General features: G+C 42.5%; 1 protein-coding gene across 5 annotated transcripts in view; it reads right to left on the bottom strand.

The window, feature by feature from the left end:
* Window positions 1-24,946, bottom strand: part of OTOF (otoferlin) — a 171,374-nt gene that overhangs the window by 5,706 nt on the left and 140,722 nt on the right. For 4 of the 5 annotated variants that reach the window (XM_051976326.1, XM_051976328.1, XM_051976325.1 and 1 more), the window contains 20 exons: window positions 24,476-24,665; window positions 23,954-24,078; window positions 23,378-23,512; window positions 22,270-22,431; window positions 21,149-21,268; window positions 20,224-20,385; window positions 19,718-19,880; window positions 19,081-19,211; window positions 16,497-16,526; window positions 15,858-15,989; window positions 10,689-10,755; window positions 9,391-9,527; window positions 9,080-9,214; window positions 8,795-8,932; window positions 7,959-8,086; window positions 7,593-7,763; window positions 6,297-6,457; window positions 3,849-3,991; window positions 3,128-3,216; window positions 148-246 (listed from right to left, as the gene is read on the bottom strand). In XM_051976326.1, coding sequence (XP_051832286.1) covers window positions 148-246; window positions 3,128-3,216; window positions 3,849-3,991; window positions 6,297-6,457; window positions 7,593-7,763; window positions 7,959-8,086; window positions 8,795-8,932; window positions 9,080-9,214; window positions 9,391-9,527; window positions 10,689-10,755; window positions 15,858-15,989; window positions 16,497-16,526; window positions 19,081-19,211; window positions 19,718-19,880; window positions 20,224-20,385; window positions 21,149-21,268; window positions 22,270-22,431; window positions 23,378-23,512; window positions 23,954-24,078; window positions 24,476-24,665 — 2,618 coding nt within the window. Of the gene's footprint in view, window positions 1-147; window positions 247-3,127; window positions 3,217-3,239; window positions 3,507-3,848; window positions 3,992-6,296; window positions 6,458-7,592; window positions 7,764-7,958; window positions 8,087-8,794; window positions 8,933-9,079; window positions 9,215-9,390; window positions 9,528-10,688; window positions 10,756-15,857; window positions 15,990-16,496; window positions 16,527-19,080; window positions 19,212-19,717; window positions 19,881-20,223; window positions 20,386-21,148; window positions 21,269-22,269; window positions 22,432-23,377; window positions 23,513-23,953; window positions 24,079-24,475; window positions 24,666-24,946 lie in introns of those variants that run through there. The other variant, XM_051976329.1, reaches the window with a different exon arrangement.

Genomic DNA, 24,946 nt, shown 5'->3' with positions numbered 1-24,946 from the left:
CCCCCTGGAGCCTTGTGCCTTCTATTTCCCCCTCCCCTAATAGGGATGTCCCAACCCACCTGTCCTCCCTTCCCCACCCCAGCCAATCACACACAAATCTCCTTCAAAACCAGCCCTAAGCCTTCCAAGCTCACTGTCTCTGCTCACCCCCGGACGAAGATGTCACTGGATTTTTCCCCTGTAAAAAAATCATCATCCTCAAGTACCACTTCATCTGTATTCCATACAATGACTCGCAGTTCATACCTGAGTAATAACAATAATACTAATAAATATAACAGCAGCAACAGTAGTGATGAAGATTAATTTCATTATTATAGGGAATTCCTAGATAAACTTTTTTTTAAATTAGCAAATGCTGATTGATATCTTCTCTACAAATTAGTCTTAGGGAATTGTTTAGGGAACTTAGAGTTATTTTTCCAGGTTCACCAGCTTGTGCGTCATAGATTTTAGGTCTTCCTGGCTCCAAGGCCAGCTTATTTATCACACTTTGACAAGCTGCATCTCTCTATAACTTCTTCTGCTATTACTATTACTACCTCTACTTCATACACAAATGTTAAACAGTTCAAAAATCTGCAGGAATACTTTTGAAATAAGCAGATATCACTTCAAGCAAGGGTAAAAGCTTGGTAACAAGTATAGGCTATTGGACTATCAAAATCAAAATCAAATCATTGGACTTAAATATATATATATATATGATATACACGCATACATATCTACACATCTATATGTGTATATTTACATATATATGTACATGCACATATAATATATGAAAGTGTTTTATCTCCATATGAAGCTATGAAGTGGTTACGATCCAAGAATGAAATCGCAATGCAATATTCAAGGCACATTATTCACACAAATTTAGTTAACAATATATTGTCAAAGAACATTGAACAAATGGCTGGTTCATACAAACTTGATTGTGGAAATATAGGGCTTTTTTATGATAATTCATGATCAGGTCATTGACATTAGACATTATAAAAGGACTATCCTTAAGGAATATGGGTTCAGTGATCAATGAAGATTATGCAAGAATATGGTAGAAATTGTGTATCATTGTAAATTGCAGCAATGATACACAATTTCTACTATATATATATATACTAAATATTTAGCGAGACCTGATCTAAGCACTACAGAGATACACCAGAAACTTACTCACTAGTTATCAAGGACTGAAAGACAACCAGATCTTATGTATAGATAGACATGAAAATATCTTGGATAATTAGATTACTGTAATTGAACATTACCATCCAGGGGTCCTCAAACTTTTTAAATCAGGGGCCAGTTCACTGTCCCTCAGACTGTTGGAGGGCCGGACTATAATAAAAACAAAAACTTTGCTTTGTGGTCCTTTAAATAAAGAAAGTTCAAAGCCCTGGGTGAGGGGGATCAACCCTCAGTTGCTGCATCTGGCCCACGGGTTGTAGTTTAAGGACCCCTGCATAGACTATTGAACTGCTATATTTGGCCATAACATAAATAAAAACAAGAAATAGATGTTGATACAAGAAACCTCAATCTCCAAGCTACATGGAAACTTTCAAAATATAGAGACCTAACAGAGGAGATCAAAATCATGTCAGAAGAAGGTAAAGTATGTCTGTATGATTCTTGTTGTTTCATTTGCTCTGGAGTGGTACCTAGAATGCTTTCGGGGAACTTACAAAGGATGAGCTTACATCCTTATACTTTTATTTTACTACAAAAAGCAGGTATTTTATTCATTTATGCAAAATCCATAGATTATTAAATATGAAAGAATAGCAGTGTTTAGAGACTAAGAACTGTTTCTATCTGAACTCTATTGAAGAAGCTGAAAATAATCAAAATAAATATAAAGCACTCTATGACTTATATCTCTATTACCTTACAAAATTTCAGCTACCTTGTAATGCCAGAGATTATTATTCCAATAATGTTATGTCATAATGTTAGTAAGTGGTGGAGTACAGATTAGAATTCTGATCTCCTGTTTGGTGTTTTTTGGAAAGGAAAACTGACGGCATGGGGGACGGGACAGAGAAGCAGGATCTATGTTCAACAGCAGACCCATATTCAGTAGGTCAGTGAGTATATAATGGGTTCTCTGGGAAATGAAGACAGTTTTTAATGTGCTTATTTTATACTCTTTGAATCTACTTTAATTCATAAAACCTGGGTCCTACCTCTGACAAAACCCTCTACACTTTCCTGCAAAAAACCTGCATCTTTAGTCAGTATCTCCAGGTCTGGCTCCTTCTCTCATCTCCAACATAATGGTCCAGGAGGGGAACAGTCCTATTTCTTGCTTCTCATTACTATATCCAGGTTCTTTGGCTTCTACTATCAATGAGTAACTTTCCTTTGAGCTTTTCTTCCTTACTCTATGTCACCTTAGTTAGATCGTGGTAGGTCATTCTCTTTTCTTAAGGAATTAGTTCATATCTGTTCACAATCTTTCTACCCCAATCCTTTCCCTGAGATTATATCACACCTCTCTGAGACTCAGTTTCTTCTTATGTAAAATGAAGGGGTTAGGCTGAATTTCTTTCATCTACAATGCTCTTTGAACCTATTACTCACTTTTCTGGAATTCTTTCAAGATCTGGGGAACTATTGCAGTCTGCTAAATCATTCACCCAGATAAACATCACCTGCACATGTTTAACCCATTCATGTCTCCAAGACTGTATGTGTCATTTCCTCTAATATAAAACGCCTTCCCTTATGTTCCGGTTAGTTGTATCCATCCTCTCCTACCAAACATTACTAAAGATTCATCCTTTCCAGAAAACGAAATTCTCCTGACCTGGCTTTCACTGGTCCGGGAAACTCCTTATCTTTTCATTTATTTATTTCCGCTGTACCAGATGCCCACCCTATGTATGTGTGAGGAGAAGTTAGAAGTAAATGTGGTCAAGTCTCTGTCTTGGGTATTTCTGTGCACGTAAAATGATGTTCAGCCAACACTTCCTATTATAATTCTGAGTTTCTATTTCTATGTGATTTGCTTAGAAAGTCCAGGACTGGACTTTCTGGTGCATGCACGAGCTCTGTGAAATAGGAAAGACTAGGATTGCTGAGTCTGGAAGAAAAAAAGAAGAGCCAAAGGGTCTAGGAAGCTCACTTCTTGGGCTTTCGAGGCGAGATGTCCAAAGGTGTCCCAGGAGCAGGCATATCCATGGGGAACATATCCACCCACAGCTCCAGGCGACCCTGGAGAAGAGACAAATGTCGGGATCTTTGCTTTTCCTTTTGTTTTGGCAGACTCCACCACAACTCCTACACTCCTAAAACCAGGTTTCGTCTTCTTCATCTCTTGGCCCTTTCTTCTTTATGCACTACAGAACTGTTACTGGGCTTTTTTAAACATCAGATAAAAATAGCTGTGGGAAGGAAAGGCCGCAACTGTCCAAAGTTGTATCTGATGGTGGTAGTAGGTTCAGGGGCTGATGGCGGCATCCTGGGGGAGGGTGATGGAGTAGAGTCAAGCTTCTTGCTGTATTCTAGAGAGCAGACAAAAGGCAGGGGATGAGAGTTTCTGTATTTCCAGAGGTGGGAAGTGCACCTCTTTAAGTTTGGCACCTTGAGACAAAGCCCTAGATACCCTACCCTAGTTACAGTTCGTAGGTGCTTCAGAAAGCTTAGGGCTCCACAACCTAGGGACAAAGGAAAGTTGATGGATGGGATGAAAGAAATCTCTCTCTTATTTCTATCTATTATCCCACTTTCATCTCTAACCCTTTTCTACAACACCCCTTCATTTTCTCTATGTTCCTTTTTCTACCCCCAAATTCTCCTCTTATCCTTTAAGTTTTATCCCCTTCCCTCTGGCCTTCTCTCCCCACCTGCTCAATGCCTGGCTTGTCAGGGTTCAGTAGAGGTCGGGTCTCCACGTGTTCAGGTACCAGGGGACAACCTACACGGGGGATGTCCTCCCAGTGCCGTAAGGCAGCCAGTGCCACATGTTCATCAGTGGTCTTCCTCTGACCTGAAAGGGGAGAGGTTATAGCTTTAGGTTGGGAGGGAGAGAATCCTCTCCTGAGGAGTCATTTTGTCCAAACTCCTCATCTCACAGACAAGCAAGGGGCTAAGTGGCAAAGCCAGCATTTGAGTCTAGGTCCTCCTATTTCATATCCTGCTTCTATGCTGCCCAACAGAGGTGAGGATGCTAGGGTCTGGGGGCCATGGAGTACCTGGGAAGGCTGTTAGAGAGCAGAGAGATGATAGATAGAGCAGATCTGAGAGACTAGAACGCATAGACAGAATTTCTTCGAAAGTAGGGATAGAAGGGTGACTAAGCCGAATAGCTACTATTAATGTAAGACAGGAAGAAAGACATCTTAAGGGATGAAGGCAAGGGGAGTCTGTTTATCTTCAGTGGGAGAGCCTGGGGTGGGTTTGAGAAAAGAACATTTTTAGTGTTTCTCTGAATTCACTTCAGTTAACAAGCCTGCCATGTGCCAAGCATTCTGTGAAACACAACCAGCTTTCAAGGTCCTCACAATATGTCTATACAACTATATATATGCATCTAAACATAATAGATGTTTTTGGGGAAAGCCTATCTGGCTGACCACTCAGGATAATTTCCTCATCCTTATCCCATCTCCTTAACTGTGGGTATTCCCCAGAGTTATGTCCGAGGTCTTTTCTTCTTTCTCTATACCGTCTCTTGTTGACCTTACCAATTCTCCTGGACTTAATTAACTCTATGCAGATGATTCCCAGATTCATATCCAGCCCTAGGCTCTTTGCTGAATTTCAGAATCTTATCCTCAGTAGCCTATCAGACATCTTGCATTGGATGTCCCAAACAGAAAGAAATCTTCCCTTCCACCCCCGAATCTGCCCCTCTGCTGAACGTCTATGTTTCTGTTCAGGATGCTCCCATCTTCCTCCTAGTGACCAGGGCTGCAATCATGGCATATGCACCAAGGAACCTCCTGCCCCTGGAGACTATCTAGTGTGTCAAGAAGGCAGCTGAGAACCTCCCAGTCTCACTGTCAGTCTCATGTCTATTGTTCTCTTCTTTCCTGCTCTCAAGGGCATGTTTCCCTGCTAGAAAGGTAGGTCTGGAGCTAACAGTTCTTATACTGGTGGCAATGGCGTCTTCCCTATTCCTTCTTCCCATGGGAGACAGAATGGCCTGACAAGGCACCTGCCATCAAGAAGAGTGGAATGCCCAAGAGTGAGTTTATACTCTGGGGGACGGAGTGTGTCTGTTACCATAGGGGTTATCGCTATTCTTGATTACAGCCGAACTACTACTGCTGCTGCCATTACTAGCAGTTACTATTTACATGGTACTTACTATGTGTCAGGAGCTGAGCTAAAAGCTTTAAAAATATTATCTCATTTGATAGAACAGCTCTGGAAGGTAGGTTGTAATATTATCTATGTTTTATAAATAAGGGAACTGAGGTAGATAGAGGTTAAGTGACTTGTCCAGAATGACACAATTCATGCTTGAAATTGGATTTCAGCTCAGGCTCTCCTGCAATAGATCCAGAACTCTGCCATTCACTACATAACTGCCTTCCCTCCTGGTTCTTCCTTCTCTCTCAGTCACTGATAGGCCAGGATGGTCGTAATGAAGTGGTGTTTGTAGCTACGAGTGTTAAAGCCCAACAAAATCACTCTTTTGATGTAGACTAACTTGGGAGATCCCCTGATTGTGGGGGCATAGGAAAGTAGATGGAGGGCTAAGTCAAATAAAAGTTATAGGGTGCTTTGATAATGTCTTAGCAAAGATGGGATTTGTTAAGGGGTTATTCCAAAGTCCCTCCATTAAGTTTTCCTCTGATGTCTCATCATCATATGTCCAGCCTCGATAAATTCCTGGAGTTCCATCACCAGAAAGTAATATCCTTGTTATTCCTCACAGATAGTGTTCCTCTTCGGACTTTGTACTTTAGACCTGGCTCTCTCCCATCCTTAAATCTAAATCCTAAATTTCTTTCTAATCCTAAATTAGTTTTCAAATTCATTTTTTAACCCTAACCTTAGATCTAAAATAATTTTAAATTCTTTAGCCTTATATTAAGTAAATGAATGAATGGAGGGATTGCTATTAGCTTTGGTGAAAAGGGAAGCAAAAAAATAGCATGAGGTGTGTTTAGAAAGGAGTCTCAGCCTTGTCTCCTAGGCAGATCTCATGGAATTTCTCCATGAAAAAGCAGACTCAGATTTCTATTTTACCTTCCCTTTCCTTTTCCACCCTTTCCAGGAGGCCCTGAAAGACAATGCTGGAAAGGGCCCCTGACCCGTGATTTCTCCTGGCTGACCCAAATTACCATTCTCATCCTCAATTTCAGAAGGCCCAGTAAAGACACGGTTGGCCACCTTGACACGCCCGGGAGGCCCAAAGTGAGGGCCATCTACTTTTCCTTCCTTGCAGAGCTGGGACAGGATCTGTGTGGGCTTCATGGGATCCCGCCAAATATTGTAGCCATGTCTGCAAGTGACAAATACACAAGGCTCCGTGGGATAAGGATCAAGGTAGAGGGATGCTGGCGGACTGTGCCCAAGGTCAAGGGAGTATGAGGACTCTGACCAAAAGCAGATAAGGAACTGTGGGTGTCCAGAGTCTTATTTCCTACAGCAAGTCAGTCACATCAGCCCTGATCCCTTGTTGGAGAAGTGTTCTTTAACTCTAACTCCCAATTGTTTGGGGGGAGAACACTTGAGGATACCATATTTGCTGGACAGGGATCTTCACTGAGCCCTGTTCTCACGGGCCCAGTTTTCATATTTCTTCTTTCTAGACCACCTTCTCCTCATGCTTTCACTGCCCCTTGATACCAGTTTTCTATCTATGCTATTTTTCCCTTTCCCCATTCCATCCTGCTCTAGTTCAACTTTTCCATCCCCTCAAAGACTCTTCTAACTTCTTCCAAATGGATCTTCTGTTCTCTCCCACCCGTGCAGCCTGCAGCCTTGCAATGAGTCATTTCCTTGTGGGACTAGGGTCCAAGATGGAACAATTTAACCAGAAGCCCATAGAACAGATGCTCTTACTATTCATGAACTGGTTTTGTTTGTTTTTGTTTTTGTTTTTATTTTGGATACAGTTGGGTTTAAGTGAGTTGCCCTGGCTCACAAAGTCTGAATTTGGATTCAGCTCTTCCAAACTCCAGGGCTAGTGGGCTATCTACTCCTCCACCTAACTATCCCCATGCTTTAAAACATATTTTGATAACTATATGCCTCTAGAGTTGCTTTCACTGTAATCCTCTGGTTTTTGTTTTGTTTTGAGTTGTTTTTTTTTTTTTTTGCATTTAAGAAGATTATTCCAAGATGGAGCTTCTAGGTTTCCCCAGACTGCCAAAATCTGTAACACAAAAAAGGTTAAGGACTCCTACTATATTCCACAGAGGTATCCAGGGAGGTGGACCCAATGTGAGAAATTTAAAGACCTCTGAGCCCAAATCATCATTGCATTTTAGTTTTAGAATAAAACTGCTGCTGGCTCATCTGTTTCTCTGCTCCCCTGCCTGATCCCTCTGTCTCCTCCCACCAGCCTCAGTTTCTCTTCCATTCTCTACCTAAATCATCTTCTCTCCAAACTCCTCCCCACCCCCAGAGCATACATGGAATAGGTCTGGGCAATGCCACAGGTAGCCCGGTGCTTGCTGTAGTATCGATTCTCCAGATCGATCTTGGTCTCTCCAATGAGATCGTCAGTGCCCACCAGATCCCAGTCATACACAGCCACAGTCAACATGGACTCCATGGGGAAAGAAGCTTCAATGTCAAAGGATCTGCAGGGAGCCAGAGAGAAACGCAACGATGAGAGGATGCAAGGGGATCTGGGGTACACTGCCAGCTGGGGGAGGTCCCTCGCTTGGGAATGGTCCTGGCTGGGGCTGTTACTCTGCTGGGAAAGGCTGCGGGAGGTCATGGCTGAGGAGTCATTGGGTAGAAGGGATCTCAGACGGGGAAAAGTGAGCACTTACTTTCCAAAGACAGGATTAAGCTGCTTGGAGATATAGTTCTCTTTATCCCGGATGTCTGTCTTCCCCAGGCGGATGGCGATATAGGGGTCAGCTTTGCCATTGATGTCAGCAGGGTGCAGGTCTGTGGCCTGTGGGAAGGGGTGGTGGTTAATGTGAACCCTCCCTGGGGTCTAGAACAAGGTAATCCCATGTAACCACTCTGTTCTACCTCCCTTGTTCCAGGGTCTAGGTCCCTAAATCATTTCCTTTTTCTTTTGTATCTTCTTTTCCTCCTCCCTCTCTCTTTTTTTCTATTTAATTTAATTTTTTCTCCTTTCGGAACAGTAAGGAACTTCCCATGTCAGGGAAGAGGAAAGATGTCATGACATAGGTCTCAGCCTCCTCCCCTGGTCCCTGGGACCTCATGAAGCTCCCCATGGAAAAGTGGGAACCAGAATTCTGTTTTCCTTTCCATTCCTTTCCTTAAGAATCTGGCAAAGGGAAGGGCCCCTGCCCCCAGCCACTCCAGAGGGAATTGGCTGGCCCTTAATTACTGTTCTCATCTCCATTTCAGAAGGGTCAATAAAGACTTAGGCGGCCAATTGGGTTTGCTCAGTAGGTCCAAAGTGCAGAGTCTAGGACTGGGAGTCAGGAGGCCTGGATTCTAGTCTCAACTCTCTCATAGAGGGGATTACCCTGTCCTCTTTAGTGAAGGGGCTGTATCAGATGTCCTCTAAGGTTCTATGGAGGTGTAGTAATATATGTAGGATCAGACTAGTTTCTGTTATTGCTCTGACCCTCCTCCAGGGTAGGAGGAGGTAAAGAAGGACCGGCTAAGACTTCAGGAAGAGACTGACCCGAACCACGTAAACCCGGACGAGGACGTTGATGGGGTCATTGCTCGGAATGCCCTGGAACATGCCGTAGGTGGGGTCATAGCCAGCCTCCCGGGATATATCCTCTGGGAGAGGCACCTTGTACACGCAGAGAGAACCCTGGGGGGAGACAGAGGGAAATGCATCAGGGATGCAGGCTGGGCTACAGGGCTGGGGCTGGGGGGGGTGCAGGTGGGCGGGGCTGGCCAGCTCCTTTGGGTGGGGATCCTCTGGGAGGACAGAGAGCCTGGAGCCCTCTCTTCTGACCTTGAATCTGCCCACAATGCGCTCCTCCTCTGTGGAGCTGTCCTCATCGTCCCCGATCTTGCCTCGAAGCAGGTTGAAAGTGTGCAGCCAGTCCTCAAAGTTGTCAAAGTCTGACTCCAGCTCCTTGGGGTACACCTGGAGCCCAAAGCACATCATGAAGGGGAACCGCCTCCCCTCCCCACAGAGATCCCCACTTTTTGGGGGCAGCCCCTATGCACTTCACAGCCACGGAGGGCCAGGCATCTTGTCCTGGAGCCCTGCTCCTTTACCACTCTGCCCACCCTCCTCCCTCTGGTTAAAGGGGGCTTCACCTTGAGCTCATCGATCTTGGGCTTCTTTTTCTCCGGGACCTCCGAAACCTGACCCTGAGCTTGGTTCTGAACTTTTTTCTTCTTCTCTTCCTTAGCTGCCTTTGCTTTCTCCTTGCCCTTCATGGGTCCCTTTGGACCTGCCAGGAGAGAGAAGAAAAAGCCATTGAGTGACAGTACTCAGCGGCATGGCAGAAATGAAAGAGCCCGGGACCAGGACTCAGGAGATCGGGGTTCTAGTGGCTCTGCTGACTTATCACTGAGGCTGACAAGAGTCACCAGTGAGTCTGTTTCTCCATCTGTAGTATGTTGGATAATGTACATTCTTATCAGTGAGAATATTAAGAGATATATCTTATTTTAAGAATACAGATCAACATCTACATCTTAGAGAGTTGCCTGGGGCAATGAGAGGACAAGTGACTTGTCCTGAATCACACAGTCAGAACATGTCTCACACAAGACAGTTCTCTATCTACTCATTAATTAATTAATGCCTTACATTTGGATAGTACTATCTTAAAATAAGTGTCCTTATTGGAAGTTCCCTAATCTACTAAAATCAGAAGTTTTACCCAAAATTTAGTGGGATATAAATTCCTAAAAGGCAGGAAGTGGTTTTTTGGTTTTTTTGGAGGCAATCAGGGGTTACACAGCAAGTAAGTCTCTGAGGTCTCTTTTGAACTTATGTTCTCCTGACTCTGGGGTCAAGGCTTTATTTATTATACAACCTTGCTGCCTCAGCAGAAAGTGGTTTTTGTTTTTTAAGAAACTATACACAGCAGGCAGCACAGTGCTCAAATATAGGAGACGTTCAATAAATGGTTGTTGAATTAAATTGCGCCTGGAAACCTGAATTCTATTTACATCTTTGCCAATACATCTCAGTGTGATCTTAGGCAATTAATTCATCCATTTGGACCTTATCTTCCATATCTATAAAATGATGGGTTTGGCAGCAGATCATCTCCAAGATTTCTTTTGTTTCTAATATCTGGATTTCCCTTAGCATCATTGTTGACTATCTAAGGCTAAAGATTTTCAGACTTAACTTGTGTCTGGAAACATTTAATTAATGAATTTCACTAATACTGTTGCCCTTCCAACATAGAGGTGCATGTGTGTGTGTGTGTGTGTGTGTGTGTGTGTGTGTATGATGCACTTATAAGAGCTATTATAGCTTTTTGGAGGGATTGAGGAATTGAAAGGAAGTTACTGCTCATAGTAGGGGTTGAAATCTGGGTGGAGTGTAAGAGAGGGGTGATTGGGAAGGATGACATTTGGGATCACAGAGGACTCACCCTCAGCAGGGTCTGTCTCTTCCTTGTCCTCAGCGTCAACTGCTGTTGCCTCTTGCAGTTTAAGTTGCTGTCAAAAGATGGGACAGGTGTGAGTGGGAATTGAGGAGAGAAATTCTCTTTGGTGGTACTTTCTCCTGGCTAGACTGAAATCCCTCTTAGTTTAGTCAAGTGCATGTATTATGTTAGTTCACATATTCAGATTAAATCAGAGATTTAAGAACAAGTCAGAGATTTAATCTTGTCATCCCAATCTATTTTACAAATATTTATATCAGAGGTGACCAAATATGCCCATATGGGAGAGCAAAGGAGAGAAAAATAGGAAAGAGAAATGAAGAGAAGGACACAGAAAGTGGTGGACTTGTTTCCTAAGAGAGTGGTTTTTGTATGGTTAGTCAACCAGTTAATAAGCATTTATTAAGCACTTACTAAAAGCCAGGTTTTATCTTAAGTGTTGAGAATACAAAGAAAGACAAACTAACAATCTGATGGGGTAGATGACAGACAAACAATTAAATATAAGTAAGGTATTTATATATACTATATAATATATTATAATCAACAAAGGGAAAGCTTTAGAGGAAATCAAAGAAAGGCTTCTTACAGAAGGTGGAATTTTAGCTGGAACTTGAAGGAAAACAGATATAGATGAGGTGGATAATACATAAAAAGATTCAGAATAAGGGATGGAGCATTGGATAGGAGAAACAAGAAGGAAATCAGCAACACTGTATTGAATACATGGTAATGGAGGGAAGTAATCTATCTATAAAAAGACTGAAAAGGAGGGCATTGATTGCCAAATAGAAGATTTTATATTTGATCCAAAAGATAAGGAGTCAGTGGGATTTGTTTAAGAGGGAAGTGACCTGGAAAAACTAATTCTTTAGGAAGATCAATGTGAAGGCTGAGTGGAGAATGGATAAGAAGGGGAAACCACTCAGGAGGAAAGAAATCATGTTTATAGCATTGCAACCCCCTAAAATATGAAGGAACCACCCTTAGTCACAAAAGGCAAATTAAAGATGATTGGCACAAATCTCTTGCCTCCAAGGGAAACATATATTGACCATATTTGGTACTTGATGGAGAGACATAATGGAAATAGAGGTTAAACTTTACTCAGGTTAAACTTTCATCATGCAGTTAGATAGAAGATACAACATTGTCCAAGACCACTTTCCCAGAGCAAATGATTTAGGAAGAGAGAAGAATGATTTAACAGGAGCACTTACATGCTAAGTAGAAGTCTGAATCAATCATTTCTTATTTGGGGTGAGGTTTCAGTTGAATTGTGAAAATTAGGTAAGAGAGATAGAGGAAAAATTAGGGAAAGAATTGAGAGTGGTGAGTAAGGCAGCTTTGGTTTAAGAGACATAGAGGGCAGCTATGGGGGGAGAAAGATCTGGGTTCAAGGTCTGCCTCTGGGCAGAGCCAATATGGTGGAGCAAAGGCAGGAACTTGCCCAATATCTCCCCCAAACTGCTCCAAATTCCTTTACATAATGATTGTAAACAAATTATAGAGCATCAGAGCACCCAAAAACCCAAAGTAGAACATTTCCCAGTCAAAGGCAATTTAGGAGTTCAGCAGAAAGAGTCTGTGTGGGAGTCCAGTGTGCAGGCCTATGGACCCAGCCCCAGCCCTGGCCCCTGCCTGACTTTTGAATTAACAGTGGTACTGGGGGCCTTTGAATCCATAGTAGTACTGATCAGCCCAGAAACACTAAAGAGAACCTGGAAGGTCAGCAAAAAAGTTTTGTAGAACCAGAGTGAGAGCCCAGGGCACAATCCCAACACAAAGCTGGCCTGCCCCCAGTTCTGGCTGGACCCCAGCATCAGCAAGGAGGGACCTCTGAATCAGCAGCAGTGCTGGAGGCTTCTGGACTTCTCAGTCAGGGGGCATCAGGGAGGACTTGGAAGGTCTGTGGCAATGAGGTGAGAGTCTGGTGTGCAATTCTAGTGTAGCCTCAGTCAGCAGAGCCCCAGCCCAGCTCAGCACACTAGATCTTACAAGGCTTACAGGGCAGGAACACATCTAACAGTTCCAGGCAGAAAAGAGGGCTTGTGGTCAGGTGCCTAGAAGGATCTCTGAAAACAACTGCATAAAACCCCTGAAGCTTGGGATAATGCACCCTCTTCTCTGGAAACAGAGCTCTACATTAACAAATGGTTAAAATCAGACTAATAGGCTAGGAAAATGAGCACATAAGAAAAAAAGTTTCTAACCATTGAAAGTTATGGTGACAAGGAAGATTAAAACACATATTCCAGAAGATAACAAAATCAAACCTCTACATCCAAAACCTTCAAAAAAAAGATAAGAATTGGGCTCAGGTTAAAAGGGACTTTGAAAATCAAGTAAGAGAGATAGAGGAAAAATTAAGGAAAGAATTGAGAGAGGTGCAAAAGGAAATACAAAAAGTTAATCAGGAGAAGAAAGACCTAAAAAGCAAAATTGGGCAATTAGGAGAGGAGGTACAAAAAAATCACTGAGGAAAATAATTCCTTAAAAAATAGAATTGAACAAATGGAAGCTAATGACTTTATGAGAAGTCAAGATACAATAAAACAAAACCAAAAAATAGGGAAAAAATGTGAAATATCTCATAGGGAAAACAATTGACTTGGAAAATAGATCTAATTATCTAATTTTAAAACTATTGCTCTACCTGAAAGTCATGTTCAAAAAAAAGATCCTGGGTGTTATCTCTCAAGAAATTATCAAGGAAAATTGTCCTGATATTTTAGAACCAGAGAGTCAAATAGATATTGAAAATTCATCACCTCCTAAAAGAGAGCCAAAAATGAAAACTCCCAGGAATAGTGTAATCAAATTCAGGATCCCCTAGGTCAAGGAGAAAATGTTGCAAACATCCAGAAAGAAACAATTCAAGTGCAGTGGAGCCACAGTGAGGATAACACAAGATTTAGCAGCTTCTACATTAAAGGACTGGAGAGCTTGGAATATGTTATTCTGAAGAGCCATGGAGCTAGGGTTGCAACCAAAAATCACCTACCCAGCAAAACTTAGTATAATCTTTCAGAGGAAAAGGTAATCGTTCAATAAAACAGAGGGTTTTCAAGTATTCATGATGAAAAAAACAGCTGAATGGAAATTTTGCTTTTCAAATAGAGGAGTCTAGAGATAATCAGGAAAGTGATATCATAAATGGCTTAATAAAGTTTATCTGTTTATATTCCCATATGGGAGGATGATACTTGTAACTCATTAAGACATTATTATTATGACAATTAGAAGGAGTATATGTAGACAGAGGGGATAGATTTGAGTTGAATATGAAAGGATGATATCTTTAAAAAATTTTTTAATTAAAGCTTTTTATTTTCAAAATATATACGTGGATAATTTTCAACATTCACCATTGCAAAACTATGTGTTCCAAAATGTTCCCCTCTCTTATCCTACTCTCTTCCCTAGATGGCAAGTAACCCAATAGATAATATCTTTTTTTTTTAATGATGAAATTAAGAGGTATGAGAGGAATATACTGTGAGAAAGGGAAAGGGAGAAGTGGAATGGTGCAAATTATCTGTCATAAAAAAGAGGCAAGAAGTGGAGAGAAGAAGAGGAAGAAAGAATAAGAGAGTGAACCTTACTCTCAACAGAATTAGCTCAAATAGAAGTAACAAATGCTCAATATGGGTGTAGGAATCTATCTTACCCTGCAGGAAAATAGGAGAGGAATGGAATTTAGTAAGGAGGAAGGATAATAAAAGAGAGAGGGAGTGCTCAGTAGTAAAACACTTTGGAGAAGGGACAGGGTAAAAGGAGAGAAAGAATAAATGGTGGGGGGTATACAATTATCAATAGTAATTGTAAAAAAAAATTAAAGCAAGTTTCTCTGATAAGGCCTCATTTCTCAAACAGAGAGAACTGAGTCAAATTTATAAAAAATAAGAGCCATGCCCCAATTGATAAATGATCAAAAGATATGATCTGTGCCCAAAGGGCTGCAAATTCATGCATATCTTTTGACCTAACAACACCATTACTAGGCATGAATACCAAAAGAGATTTGGGGAGAAAACAGAAAAAAAAAAAAAAAAAGGAAAATGACTGCTATTTTCATAGCAGCTCTTTTCTCAGACATGAGAAATTGAGAAATTGAGAGACTGCCCATCATTTGGGGAATGGCCAATAAACTGTGGTATGTGTTTGGCATGGAATAATTTTGTTTTCTGGGAAATGATGAGTAGGGCTCTAAGGGGAAAAAAAACTTGGAAAGTCTACCATGTAAAAAAAATTAAATATATTGTATACAAAGTAATAGCAATGTTCTGGGATTACCAGCTGTAAATGACTTTGTTATTCTTAGTAGTGCAACCATCCACAAATACTCTAAAGGATTTATGATGAAAAATCTTATCCATACCTACAGAAGGAATTGATTGTGTCTGAGTTGCAGAATTCTCTATTTCTCTTTCTTTTTTAAAAAAAAATATTTTTCTTAATTTTTCTTGAAGGTTTTTATTTTCATTAGGGTAGGAAACCCATGTTTTCTTTCACAACTTCACTTTTAAGAAATGTTTTGCATAATTTCACATGTAGTTTCTTAATTGTGGTTGAGGATAAGGGAAAGAACCTAGAACTCAAAAATCTTTAAGACAATTGTAAAAAAAATTGTTTTGAATGTTACTTGGGGAAATTAATAATTAATTAATTTTAAAAAGACCTGCCTCTGATTCACTGACTATGGACAAGTTAATTAACCTTTTAGTGCTCCCAGACAACTCTCTTTAAGACTATAAGTTGCAAAGGAGCTGCTGATCTGTATCAGTGGAAAGACTTCATATTGTGAAGTCTTTATACTGACAAAATCATAGGTTCTTTTGTTGTTTTTTGAGTCAATCATTAAGTGACATGCCTAAGTCCTAACTTTCCTAACTTTCAGACCAGTGCTCTATTCACTGCCCCACCTAGCTGCCTCTAAATCCTAAGTTCCCTACCTCAAAAAGAATACCAATTGGTTTGGAGAATATGAAGTAGGACACAAAGAATTATGTATTGAGGTGGAAATGAGCAAGTTGGGTGAGGAGATGAGAAGCTCAATGATCTGGATTGAATATTGAAGAAGTCCTTGATCTGGTTAGCAGTTGAGGCAAGTCTCACCTGCCCAGCCCCAGCCCCTTTCCTGGAGTCTTTTACCTCTTTCATGGTGTCAATAGATGCAAAGTATTTAGACCACCAATCCAACATGCTTTCATCTGGCTCTTCCTCTTCTGGTTCCTCTGCTGTTCCTTTCTTCTTCTTCTTCTTTTTGTCCTTCTCCTCCTCTGTCTGCAAGTGATGAGGGAAATTAGAGGATCCTGGAGTTAGTCAATCTGTCAGTCAACCAGTATCAATTAAACATCCACTATGTGCCAGTCACTGTGCTGGATTCTGGGCTGGAAGGAAACAGAGGCCATTGGGACCAAGCTCCTTTTTAGAGATGATTTGTTCAGGCTCAGGTCTTTCAGACTCTGAGTTCAGATCTAGCCTGGCCAGAGCTTCGGGATACAGTTTTTTCTTGTTTACCTCTGGAGAATCTCTCCCAGCAGTGTCTCTGCCAGGAATGGGCTGGATTATATATCCTCTATCATCTTATCTACTGGGTTACTCCAGCCCAGGAAGATACCGAGTCTATGCAGTAGTATTAGGATTTCTGGGGCTATGGTGTTTAGGGGATGAGGGCCCCACTGTATCCAACCCCAGCTTCTTAGGCTGAGATACCAGATTTCAACACTCATCTCACAAACTTTAGTCCTCAGCCAATTCCTTCTGGTACCCATCAGGACCCAAACTCACCACATCAACCTTGACGACAGCATCAGAGCTCTGGGAGGCATGTCACAGGAAGCAAAGACAAAGTTATCCACTTGGGATACAAAGCTGAGGGCAGTAGCAGAGGCACAGATAGATCACAGAAGTGAGAGATTGGACAGGCAGGTGTGTACACAGTTCTTGTGGGCTACACACAGGATACTGCAACAAAGTTGCAGAGATGATAGATTTTGTATCAACAATAGTGTGCTATTTTAGGGACTTGTAAATAGTTTCCTTTTCAGCTATTTATAAATTAAATTATATCTTACCTAGTTTGGAAGAAAAAAATTGAAATGAATATTAAATGGAGGTGGACTTCAAGTGATTTTTAGTAGGGTTCAATTATCTACATACTTTGGCTTTAGCTATATAATGAGTATCATATTTCTTGCCCTCTCAATGAGTTGGGAAGGGACCAAAAGAAGGGAAAGAATTTAGAATTGGAAATAGAAATTTAAAACAACAACAACCCCAAAGTAAACAGAACAGAAAGGTTTTTAAAAATTATCTTTATGTTTTCTCTAATTCCTTACCAGGGATTGTTAAGAACTTATCATATTTATATATGTATACAGCTAAAACAGAGGATGTGTAAGTGATGGCTTATTTCCCAAGTGGGCTAATGAAAGACCTTGTAATCTATATAGAATATTGTGATTCTACATAGGGCTTCTCACATATATCCCTATGATACTCTTTGCCTATTTGACATTTGGGAAATCAATTCCCTGGGTTCCAGTTTCCTCCTCTATAAAATAAGGAGTTGGAGTAGGTGACTTCAGGTCTCTTTTAGCTCTAAAATCTGTGATTCCATGGTTTCAAATTAATTCCTCTCTCTCATCCTTAGTTCCTTGTTTGTGAAATGAGGGGAGGATTCACTGGCCTTCCAATTTTTTATCTAAAATCCTTTGAACTAGTCCACTGTGGGAGAAGAGGAAGATAATATAAATGATAATTTGACTAAGTGGGTGGTGCCTTACTAGTGTAAGGAAGAATGCTGAATGAAAAAGTTGACCAAGGAAAATTTGGTGGGAGGGGCGAGAAGGGTCGAAATGAATGAATGAATGAATATCCTTGAAAATGAGTATCTTTATTTGAGAGAGGTAAGGATATGGACAGTATCTTTCTCCAGGCAGCTTGACTATTCGATTTGTCCTGAACTGGACTTGGTCATGAGACTAGCAAGATAGGAAATGGGCTAATTAACCACAGAAATTGTACCAGCCAATTATGATAGGGACACTTTTAGCTTAGATTCCATGTTTCATGATGTGATAATCCTGGAATTTTGGTTTTCGCTTTTCCCATTTCTTTTGACTTACTATTAAAGTTGCTTTAGAGACCCTAGCAAAGACGGTTACCTCGTTCAGAAAACTGAAGTTTGTGAAGGAGTGGAGAAGAGAGGAATATGAAGAAATGTGGAAAGGTTCTGAAGCAGCCCATTATTTTTGGACAGTTCTAATTGATAGAAGTTCTTCCATATAGCAAGTCTCCTTTATTATAACCTGTAACTTGAATGATCTATTAGATGCCTCAAACTTGTTGCTGTTCTTCAGTCATTTTAGTCATGTCTAATTCTTCATGACCCTGTTTGTGGTTTTCTTGGCAAAAATACTAATATTTCCTTCTCCAGTCTTTTTTATAGATTAAGAAATGGAGACAAATAGGGTTAAATGACTTAAATGATTGAATAAAAAAGTTGGCAAGCAGTGTTGTTAGTCAACATAAGATCAGTCAGTGGTGGGTTCATTTGGTTGTTACACCATTACTAGTTGGTCTGATGATGCAAGAAAGTTTTCCTTCCCCTCGGCTGACTCAATAGTAGAAGAAAATTCTAGGCAGCAGTCTTAAGATTAAGAATATATACTTATACTCCAGTAATCCTAGAGCATAAGCAGATGCTAACACATCCTCACAATCCCTACTCTTGCTACCTTGTGAGTAACTGGTAGGAACCAAAGCAGGGAGGGAGTTGGGCACTTAAAAGGATCTAAATGGGTATCTTTAAATAGGATTTATCTCCTTCTCCAGATCCCCAGTGCTTTGGGGCTTGCTTTGAATTCTAGCATTGGGTATTAGGATAAAATTGTCCTCATGCTCATGAACCCTTCTATGTATAGTAGATGGTTTAGGATTATTTTTGGACTATTACCATGTAATCCTTCACTGGGAATGTTCCACATGATACTGCTTGGTGTCTCATTATACTGTGGTGCAACAGGAAAGAAAGTATTATTGAAGGCTTATTATAAATCCTATTGAAGGCAGAACATGGGTCACCTCTGATTATAGGTTATATTCCTATTGTGGTCTTTTAAAGGAAAAAATAGATATAGGTGAAAACACTGCACAATAATAAAAATCATAGATTGTTGTCAGGTTATGTATAAGCTAGATGTGTGTGTATGTGTGTGTGTGTGTGTGTGTATGTGTGTATGTGTGTGTGTGTATGTGTAAGTACTGTCTGTATTTGGAAAAACATGGTAATTATTGAGAAATTACATGCACATGCACCCAGACACCCATAGAGCCAAGTCAGGGGGGCTCCTGGGGTAGAAGGTCTTACCGCATCTAGTTTCACCATGGTCTCCAGTTTCTTGACTGGAGCCTCAGGTTCCATGTTGATCACGATCTCCCCTGTAGGATGGTAGCAGGGACCCCCGTTGGACAGCACCCGGCCCCCCCTGCACAGCCCAACTGGAGTAGGAAACAGATAGACAGGAAAGAGAGGAAAACAGTGATAGCAATAAAAGGAAGGAGGAGGATGGAGGAGGGATGGAGCAAGGTTCTAGAGCTGTCTGTCAGGAGCTCCAAGCAGGAGAGGAAGTATCAAAGAGTGGTAGGGAACAGAAATTGGAGAAATGGGCTAATAGCCCACTGCAGGACTAGAGGAGATGGCAAGGACTCAGGTTCAAGAAGGAGAAAAGATCAGTTGGGACAGAATTAAGGAGGAACAGGTTCTCTAAATACAGGGTTCCAACGGTTGTCCTATGTTCAACTTTTGGGCCCAAAGTTCAATCGTCTCCCCTCTATCTTTCACCTTCTAGACCCCCTCAATTCCTAGACCACAGGCTTTAAGATTTTGGAATTAGGGTGGCCAATTGGTTGAAGAGTAAGAGAGAGGGATGAATTGGGGTCAGGGCTTGAGCAAATATTATTGTCGGTAGTAGAGTGACAGGATTTGGGTTAAGGGCGATTGGTACCTGAGGTGTTCCAACTGGGAGAAGAGCGGTCAGGGGGTCTATAGATGAACCGACGAAGGGAACTGACAGCATGGGAGCCCACCAAGGTGTATCGGCCAAAAGCTCGGCAGTCTACTACCCGGATATTGAGTGGAGGATGCAATAACTCGTTCTCTGGAAGGTCCTGGGTTAGAATGGGAAGGGAACTGAGAGCCTGGAGTAAGAATCTGGGAACACTCCCTTCTTCACCCTTGGCCCCATCTAGACTTTAGATGGCACAGTAGATAGAGCATTAGAGACAGGAAGATCTGAGTTCAAATCCTGCCTTTAACACTTTATTCTCTGTTCAGCTTCTTGTCATGTAGCCATATCACCTCTCTGGGTTTTCTCCTCTGTAAAATTATGGGTTTAGAATAACTGGCCCCCATATCCTCCATATCCTAATTGATGATTCAGTTCAATTCTCTATTTCATATCCCTTTGCTCCTCCTTTTCCCCTCAACTTAAAACTCTGAGCCCCTACTCACTACTTCAAACCACTTGACAAGGGTGTTGAAGTTGGGGTTCTTCTTATAGTTATGGATCAAGGATGACTGCACCCCTCGGCCTGCACATTCAATATCCACTCGAGGCCGGTCCACCTGGGCCAGATTCACTCGTTTCAGGTCTCGGAGACCCCAGAAGAGCACCTGGGAAGGATACAGGGGAAATGGAGGTAGCATCTGGACCAGATGGGAGCATTGGGGAGGGATAGAGAGGCAGAATTGCCTGGGAAGCACAGCCCAAGTGAAAACAACACTAGTTTTGGAGCAGGAAAACCTGCTCCTGCTGAGTCTAACTGGCCATGTGTCTAGGATCATGAGTCCAGCATCATAGGGGAATAAATATTCTTCTTCTCTGCTGGTCTACAAAAAAGGTATTGCACTAGATGGTCTCTATAGTCTTCACAGACCTGACACATTGTGTTCTCTATGATTCTCTGCCTTTTTCCTTGTACTACCTACCCAGGTAGCTAATGAGGATCTGGAGAAAATCCAAGTTGGGGGAAAGAGATCAAGAGAAGTGAGCCAATGGAAAAGAGATATGATGAAAAGATTTCAGATGCACTAATGCTGGAGTCTAATGAGGTGAGTGAAGGAATCAATGAACAAGCATTTAGTCTATGTGCTATAGACACTGCTCTGTACTGGATACTAGACACAGGGGATACAAAGACCAAATTGGGACTGTTTCAGTCCCTAGAAGAAGTCTAATATTTGTGTATATAGACACTAATTTCCCTTGGTCTCTTTGCTTCCACTTGGATTTTCTCCAGACTTTTCATTAGAACAGTGGTGTCAAAGTTGAACAGAAACAGGGTTCTTTGCCTATGTGTATTGACTTGGAAAACTATAAATTTTACAATATCTGTGTTTTATTATCCTTTTATTATCCGATGTTTGTTGTTGTTACCTCAATCCGATACTTGCTGAGCACAGGCCGAATGCCAAGGGGCACGGGCATAATGGGGCCTCGGTCCGTGTCCACGGGGCCATTAATGGGAGGTAGATCAGCCTTTCCTGCCGGTCCAATCTACACACAAGCACATACATCAGGCCAGAGCATGTAAATGTAGGTGCATATATGTACTGTGTGTACAATGAGTGTACATGTAGAGCAGAATGCATGTGTGCATTTTACTGTGTACACGTAAATGTGTATATATATGATGCAATACTTGCAAAAGGCATTTTGTAACGTGCATGTTATTTAATGTGTGTCTATGTTTTGCAGTTAGGCACTGTACATGAGTTCTAGTACAGTTTACATGTGTACACAGGTTTCGCTAGGAATTTGGTCTTACACTGTGCACATGCATGAACACTTAAGTGAACAACCCTTTTTTAGAGTACATTGTATATGTAGTTGTATATGTACATAATGTGTGTGTATGTTTTGTAAGTTGATACTCACACATGTGCTGTGTATACACTAGGAATACATGGGTACCTGTACGGATGTACCTGCACCTAGGTGTAGCTGTATGTGTATAGGATGGGTGTGCATTTACATGTGCAGGTATTGCATGTACTCAAACATGCGTACCTGTGGTGACCCTGGAAGGCTGCTTCAGGCAGTGGTGGGGGTAGGGGGGGCCAGGTAGGTGGGAGCGGGCAGCCTTGCCCTTTCACTAATAATCCTTGCCAGCTTGGGCCAAGCTGGACTCAGAATGTTGCTGAAGGGCAGAGTGCTGTAAGGGCTCCTCTGGATTTCAGGGCACTGGGACAAAACTGCAGGCATTCATCCCTGGTCTCTTGAGGGGGCACCCAGGACAAGAGGAGGACTTTTCTCCAGGAGAAAATAAACAGTGCAGAAAGCCCCTTCTGAAATTACTGTGCAAAGGGAAGCCTAAATCATCTTTCCCCCCTGGCCCTCTAGTCTGGAGCTGATTACTAGGCCCCTCTCAGGAATCCTCGGAGACCCAGGGCTCTTTGTTCTGGTTTTGTCCTGGGGATGCTGGGCTACGTCCCCTGCAACGTTCACTGAAGCCTTGGCCCTTACAGTTTTTCCTCTCTACCTGGACTCCTCCTTACCTGCAGCAGCTCAAAGGCAGCCAGCAGGTCCCCAGCGGTGGCGTTTCCCCGGTAGATCTGGTAATACTCCAGCTGCGGAGGGAATCGGGGTGGGCAGTAATCCTCATCTGCCATCTTCACCACCGGCTTGGCAAAGGTCCGGCCCATGAAGTCCGCCTTCCCCTGAGCAGAGGAGAGAGGGGAGGGGATGTTGGTTCAAGTCTGGACCTGAAGAAAGGTTTGCCTTTGGTTGCCTCCCACTGCCGGAGGACTGGGCTTGTGCTAAGAGACCCCTGTGGGTGACAGGTCAGAACTGGTGCAATGTGCCCAGGGCTTAGGCACAGACACATGCATGGATGATGAAGGTAGGCACTGGGGGCATTCCCATATGATTGTAGTAGGATGTCCAGCTCCAGGATTCCCTGAGTAGCTGAAAAGTGCACGATACTTTAGGGTTTACAAAGCACTTTATTAATCATTACATTTGATTCTTCTAGTAAACTTGTGGAGTTGTCAAGGAAGGTAACATTCCCGTTTTTCAGAGAAGGGAACTGAAGTTGAGGTTAAATGATTTGCCCAAGATCAAAGAGAGAATTGGAATTTGAACCAGGGGCTGATTCTAGTGTTCCTGTCCATCCCTGAAGTTTCCTGCCATGTCTGACCCAAATCAAAGATTTGGAATCACAGATTTAGAGCTGAAATGGATTTTAGAGATCATTTAGTTCAATTCTTTAATTTTATATAGGAGGAGAAGGAAGAAACCTCTGACATGGACTAGGAGAGATCCTTAGGGACAGCCCTACTCCATTTCCCTCAAGGAACTTCAGTTGAAGGGGAGGGGATGGAGAAGCATCTAGCTCAGGGATAGGAAACAGACTTCTTCTTTCAGTGTGAGTAGGCAAGAGCTTCAAAGATTGTGGTGTTGGGAGTTAAGGTGGCTAGCTGTCTTGAGAACTGGGCAACTGAACAAAGTGTGTGCTTAAGAATGAACCATAGTCCAATTCCAGGGTGTGACAGGAGCCATATCAGGATATTTGGTAGTCAGTGATGGTTGTGGCAGCGGATGAGTCAGATAAAGGGCTGATGTTAAAAGAGCCCCCTGGTCCCTGCCTCTTTCCATAGCATATACCATAGTGTCCTGGTCATATATTTCAATGACAATGATGGGGGGATCATCCCGCAGCTCATGGGCCTCTCCATATAGCTCCAGGTTGTCAAATACCAGCATCTGGTCCCAGGTTGGGCACAGAGTCTCATTTAAAACCTGAAACACAGGGCGAAAGTCAGAAATCAAGGGGGTCTCACTTGGGAGAAAGCCATAGCTACCTACTCTTGAATTTCAGGCTCTGTAAAGATTCAGAACTGAATTTTAGAGTTTCCCTCCCTAACCCTTCAGCAAAACAAACAAATGTCTCCCCAATTTGGGTTGTATTAAATTTAACTTCAGCAAAATTTAACAGCCTTTAATAATGGTTATTAGTACAGGTAGCTGATACAGTCTTGGGCCCATAGCTACCTGCAAAGCTGCTCCCTCGCTGTCCTTCTCCCAAACTCCCCAAAGGAATTAGTTGATGTGTGAGTTTTTATCCCTAGAACCAACATATTACATCCTGTCTATGTATTTCATATTCCTCTAGTCCTCTTTTGGAGCTGGCTGGCTGTCTCCTTTCTCTTCCCAGGGAGGGTCCCCTCTCAGACATCTCACCTCAGTGCACTGACTCTGAGTGATGAAGAAGACCCTGGCGAAGGGGTCTGAGAGGCCACTGCTATCCGCGGCAAAGAGGCTTCGAGCCTGATACATGTGAGCTCTGAGCTGGAACGCCTGCTTCTCTAGATGGGGATGGAGGGACAGAGAAGCAAGGTCCTGAGGCTCAGAGGGCCCCAAATGCTGCCCTCTCCCCGGGGGAATGTGCAGGACTGTAGTGCTGGTTTTCTGCTTCCCTCCCACCTGGATAGAGCTTTCTCCAACTCCACAGATCTGGCTACTGCCCTCCCTTTGGTGAGGAGTCTGGACAAGTTTTAGCAGGGGTAGGGAGGAAGGGATTGGGGTGCAAGACTTTTACTTGCTCTGGGAGAATAAGCTAAGCTGAGCACGGACCTTTCCAGAGGCTCTATAGGCAACTGAGCGGAGCTGTTCCTAGGAATCTGCCATGGGAAGGTGTAGGAGAGCTAACTGAGGGGACTGAGGGGAAGTCACTCACAGAGACCCTTCAAGGGGCACACTCACTGGTGTAGCAGAGGCTGATGGGGGGGAAGGATTGTAGACCCAGGCCCTGGGCTGCCTTGACCTCCTCAAAGCCACAGGGCAGGCCACACAGGAAGTCTTTCCGCTGCTTATTGAGACCCAGCCACAGGTATAGCTCCAGCTTGGCCTGTACCGTCCAGCCAGCCGAGCCAAAGCCCCTTTTTCCTGGCAGCTAAGGGTAACGAAGAACATGTGACTGAGGGATAACCTGAGTTCAGCCACCCCTTCCCTTCCTCTATCCAGTGTCCTTTAGCCTGGACTCCCAGAAGGCACCAGATGGGATGGGGAATAAATAGAAGGGAGGGCAGGAAGTGGACAGAGAGAAAATCCTGCCTCCCATCCTTTAACTTTCCCTTTGTACATTCTCAGAACTTGTAGATTAGGTAAACTGAGGATAATATTATCATCATCATCACCTTTAAGTCTTCCTGACTCCAAGTTTAGGCTAGACTT

The sequence above is a fragment of the Antechinus flavipes genome, chromosome 2 (genome assembly GCF_016432865.1).
Source record: "Antechinus flavipes isolate AdamAnt ecotype Samford, QLD, Australia chromosome 2, AdamAnt_v2, whole genome shotgun sequence".
NCBI classification, from domain to species: Eukaryota; Metazoa; Chordata; class Mammalia; order Dasyuromorphia; family Dasyuridae; genus Antechinus; species Antechinus flavipes.
The sequence above is the reverse complement of the archived record's forward strand: the minus strand, read 5'-3'. Positions and strand labels throughout refer to the sequence as shown.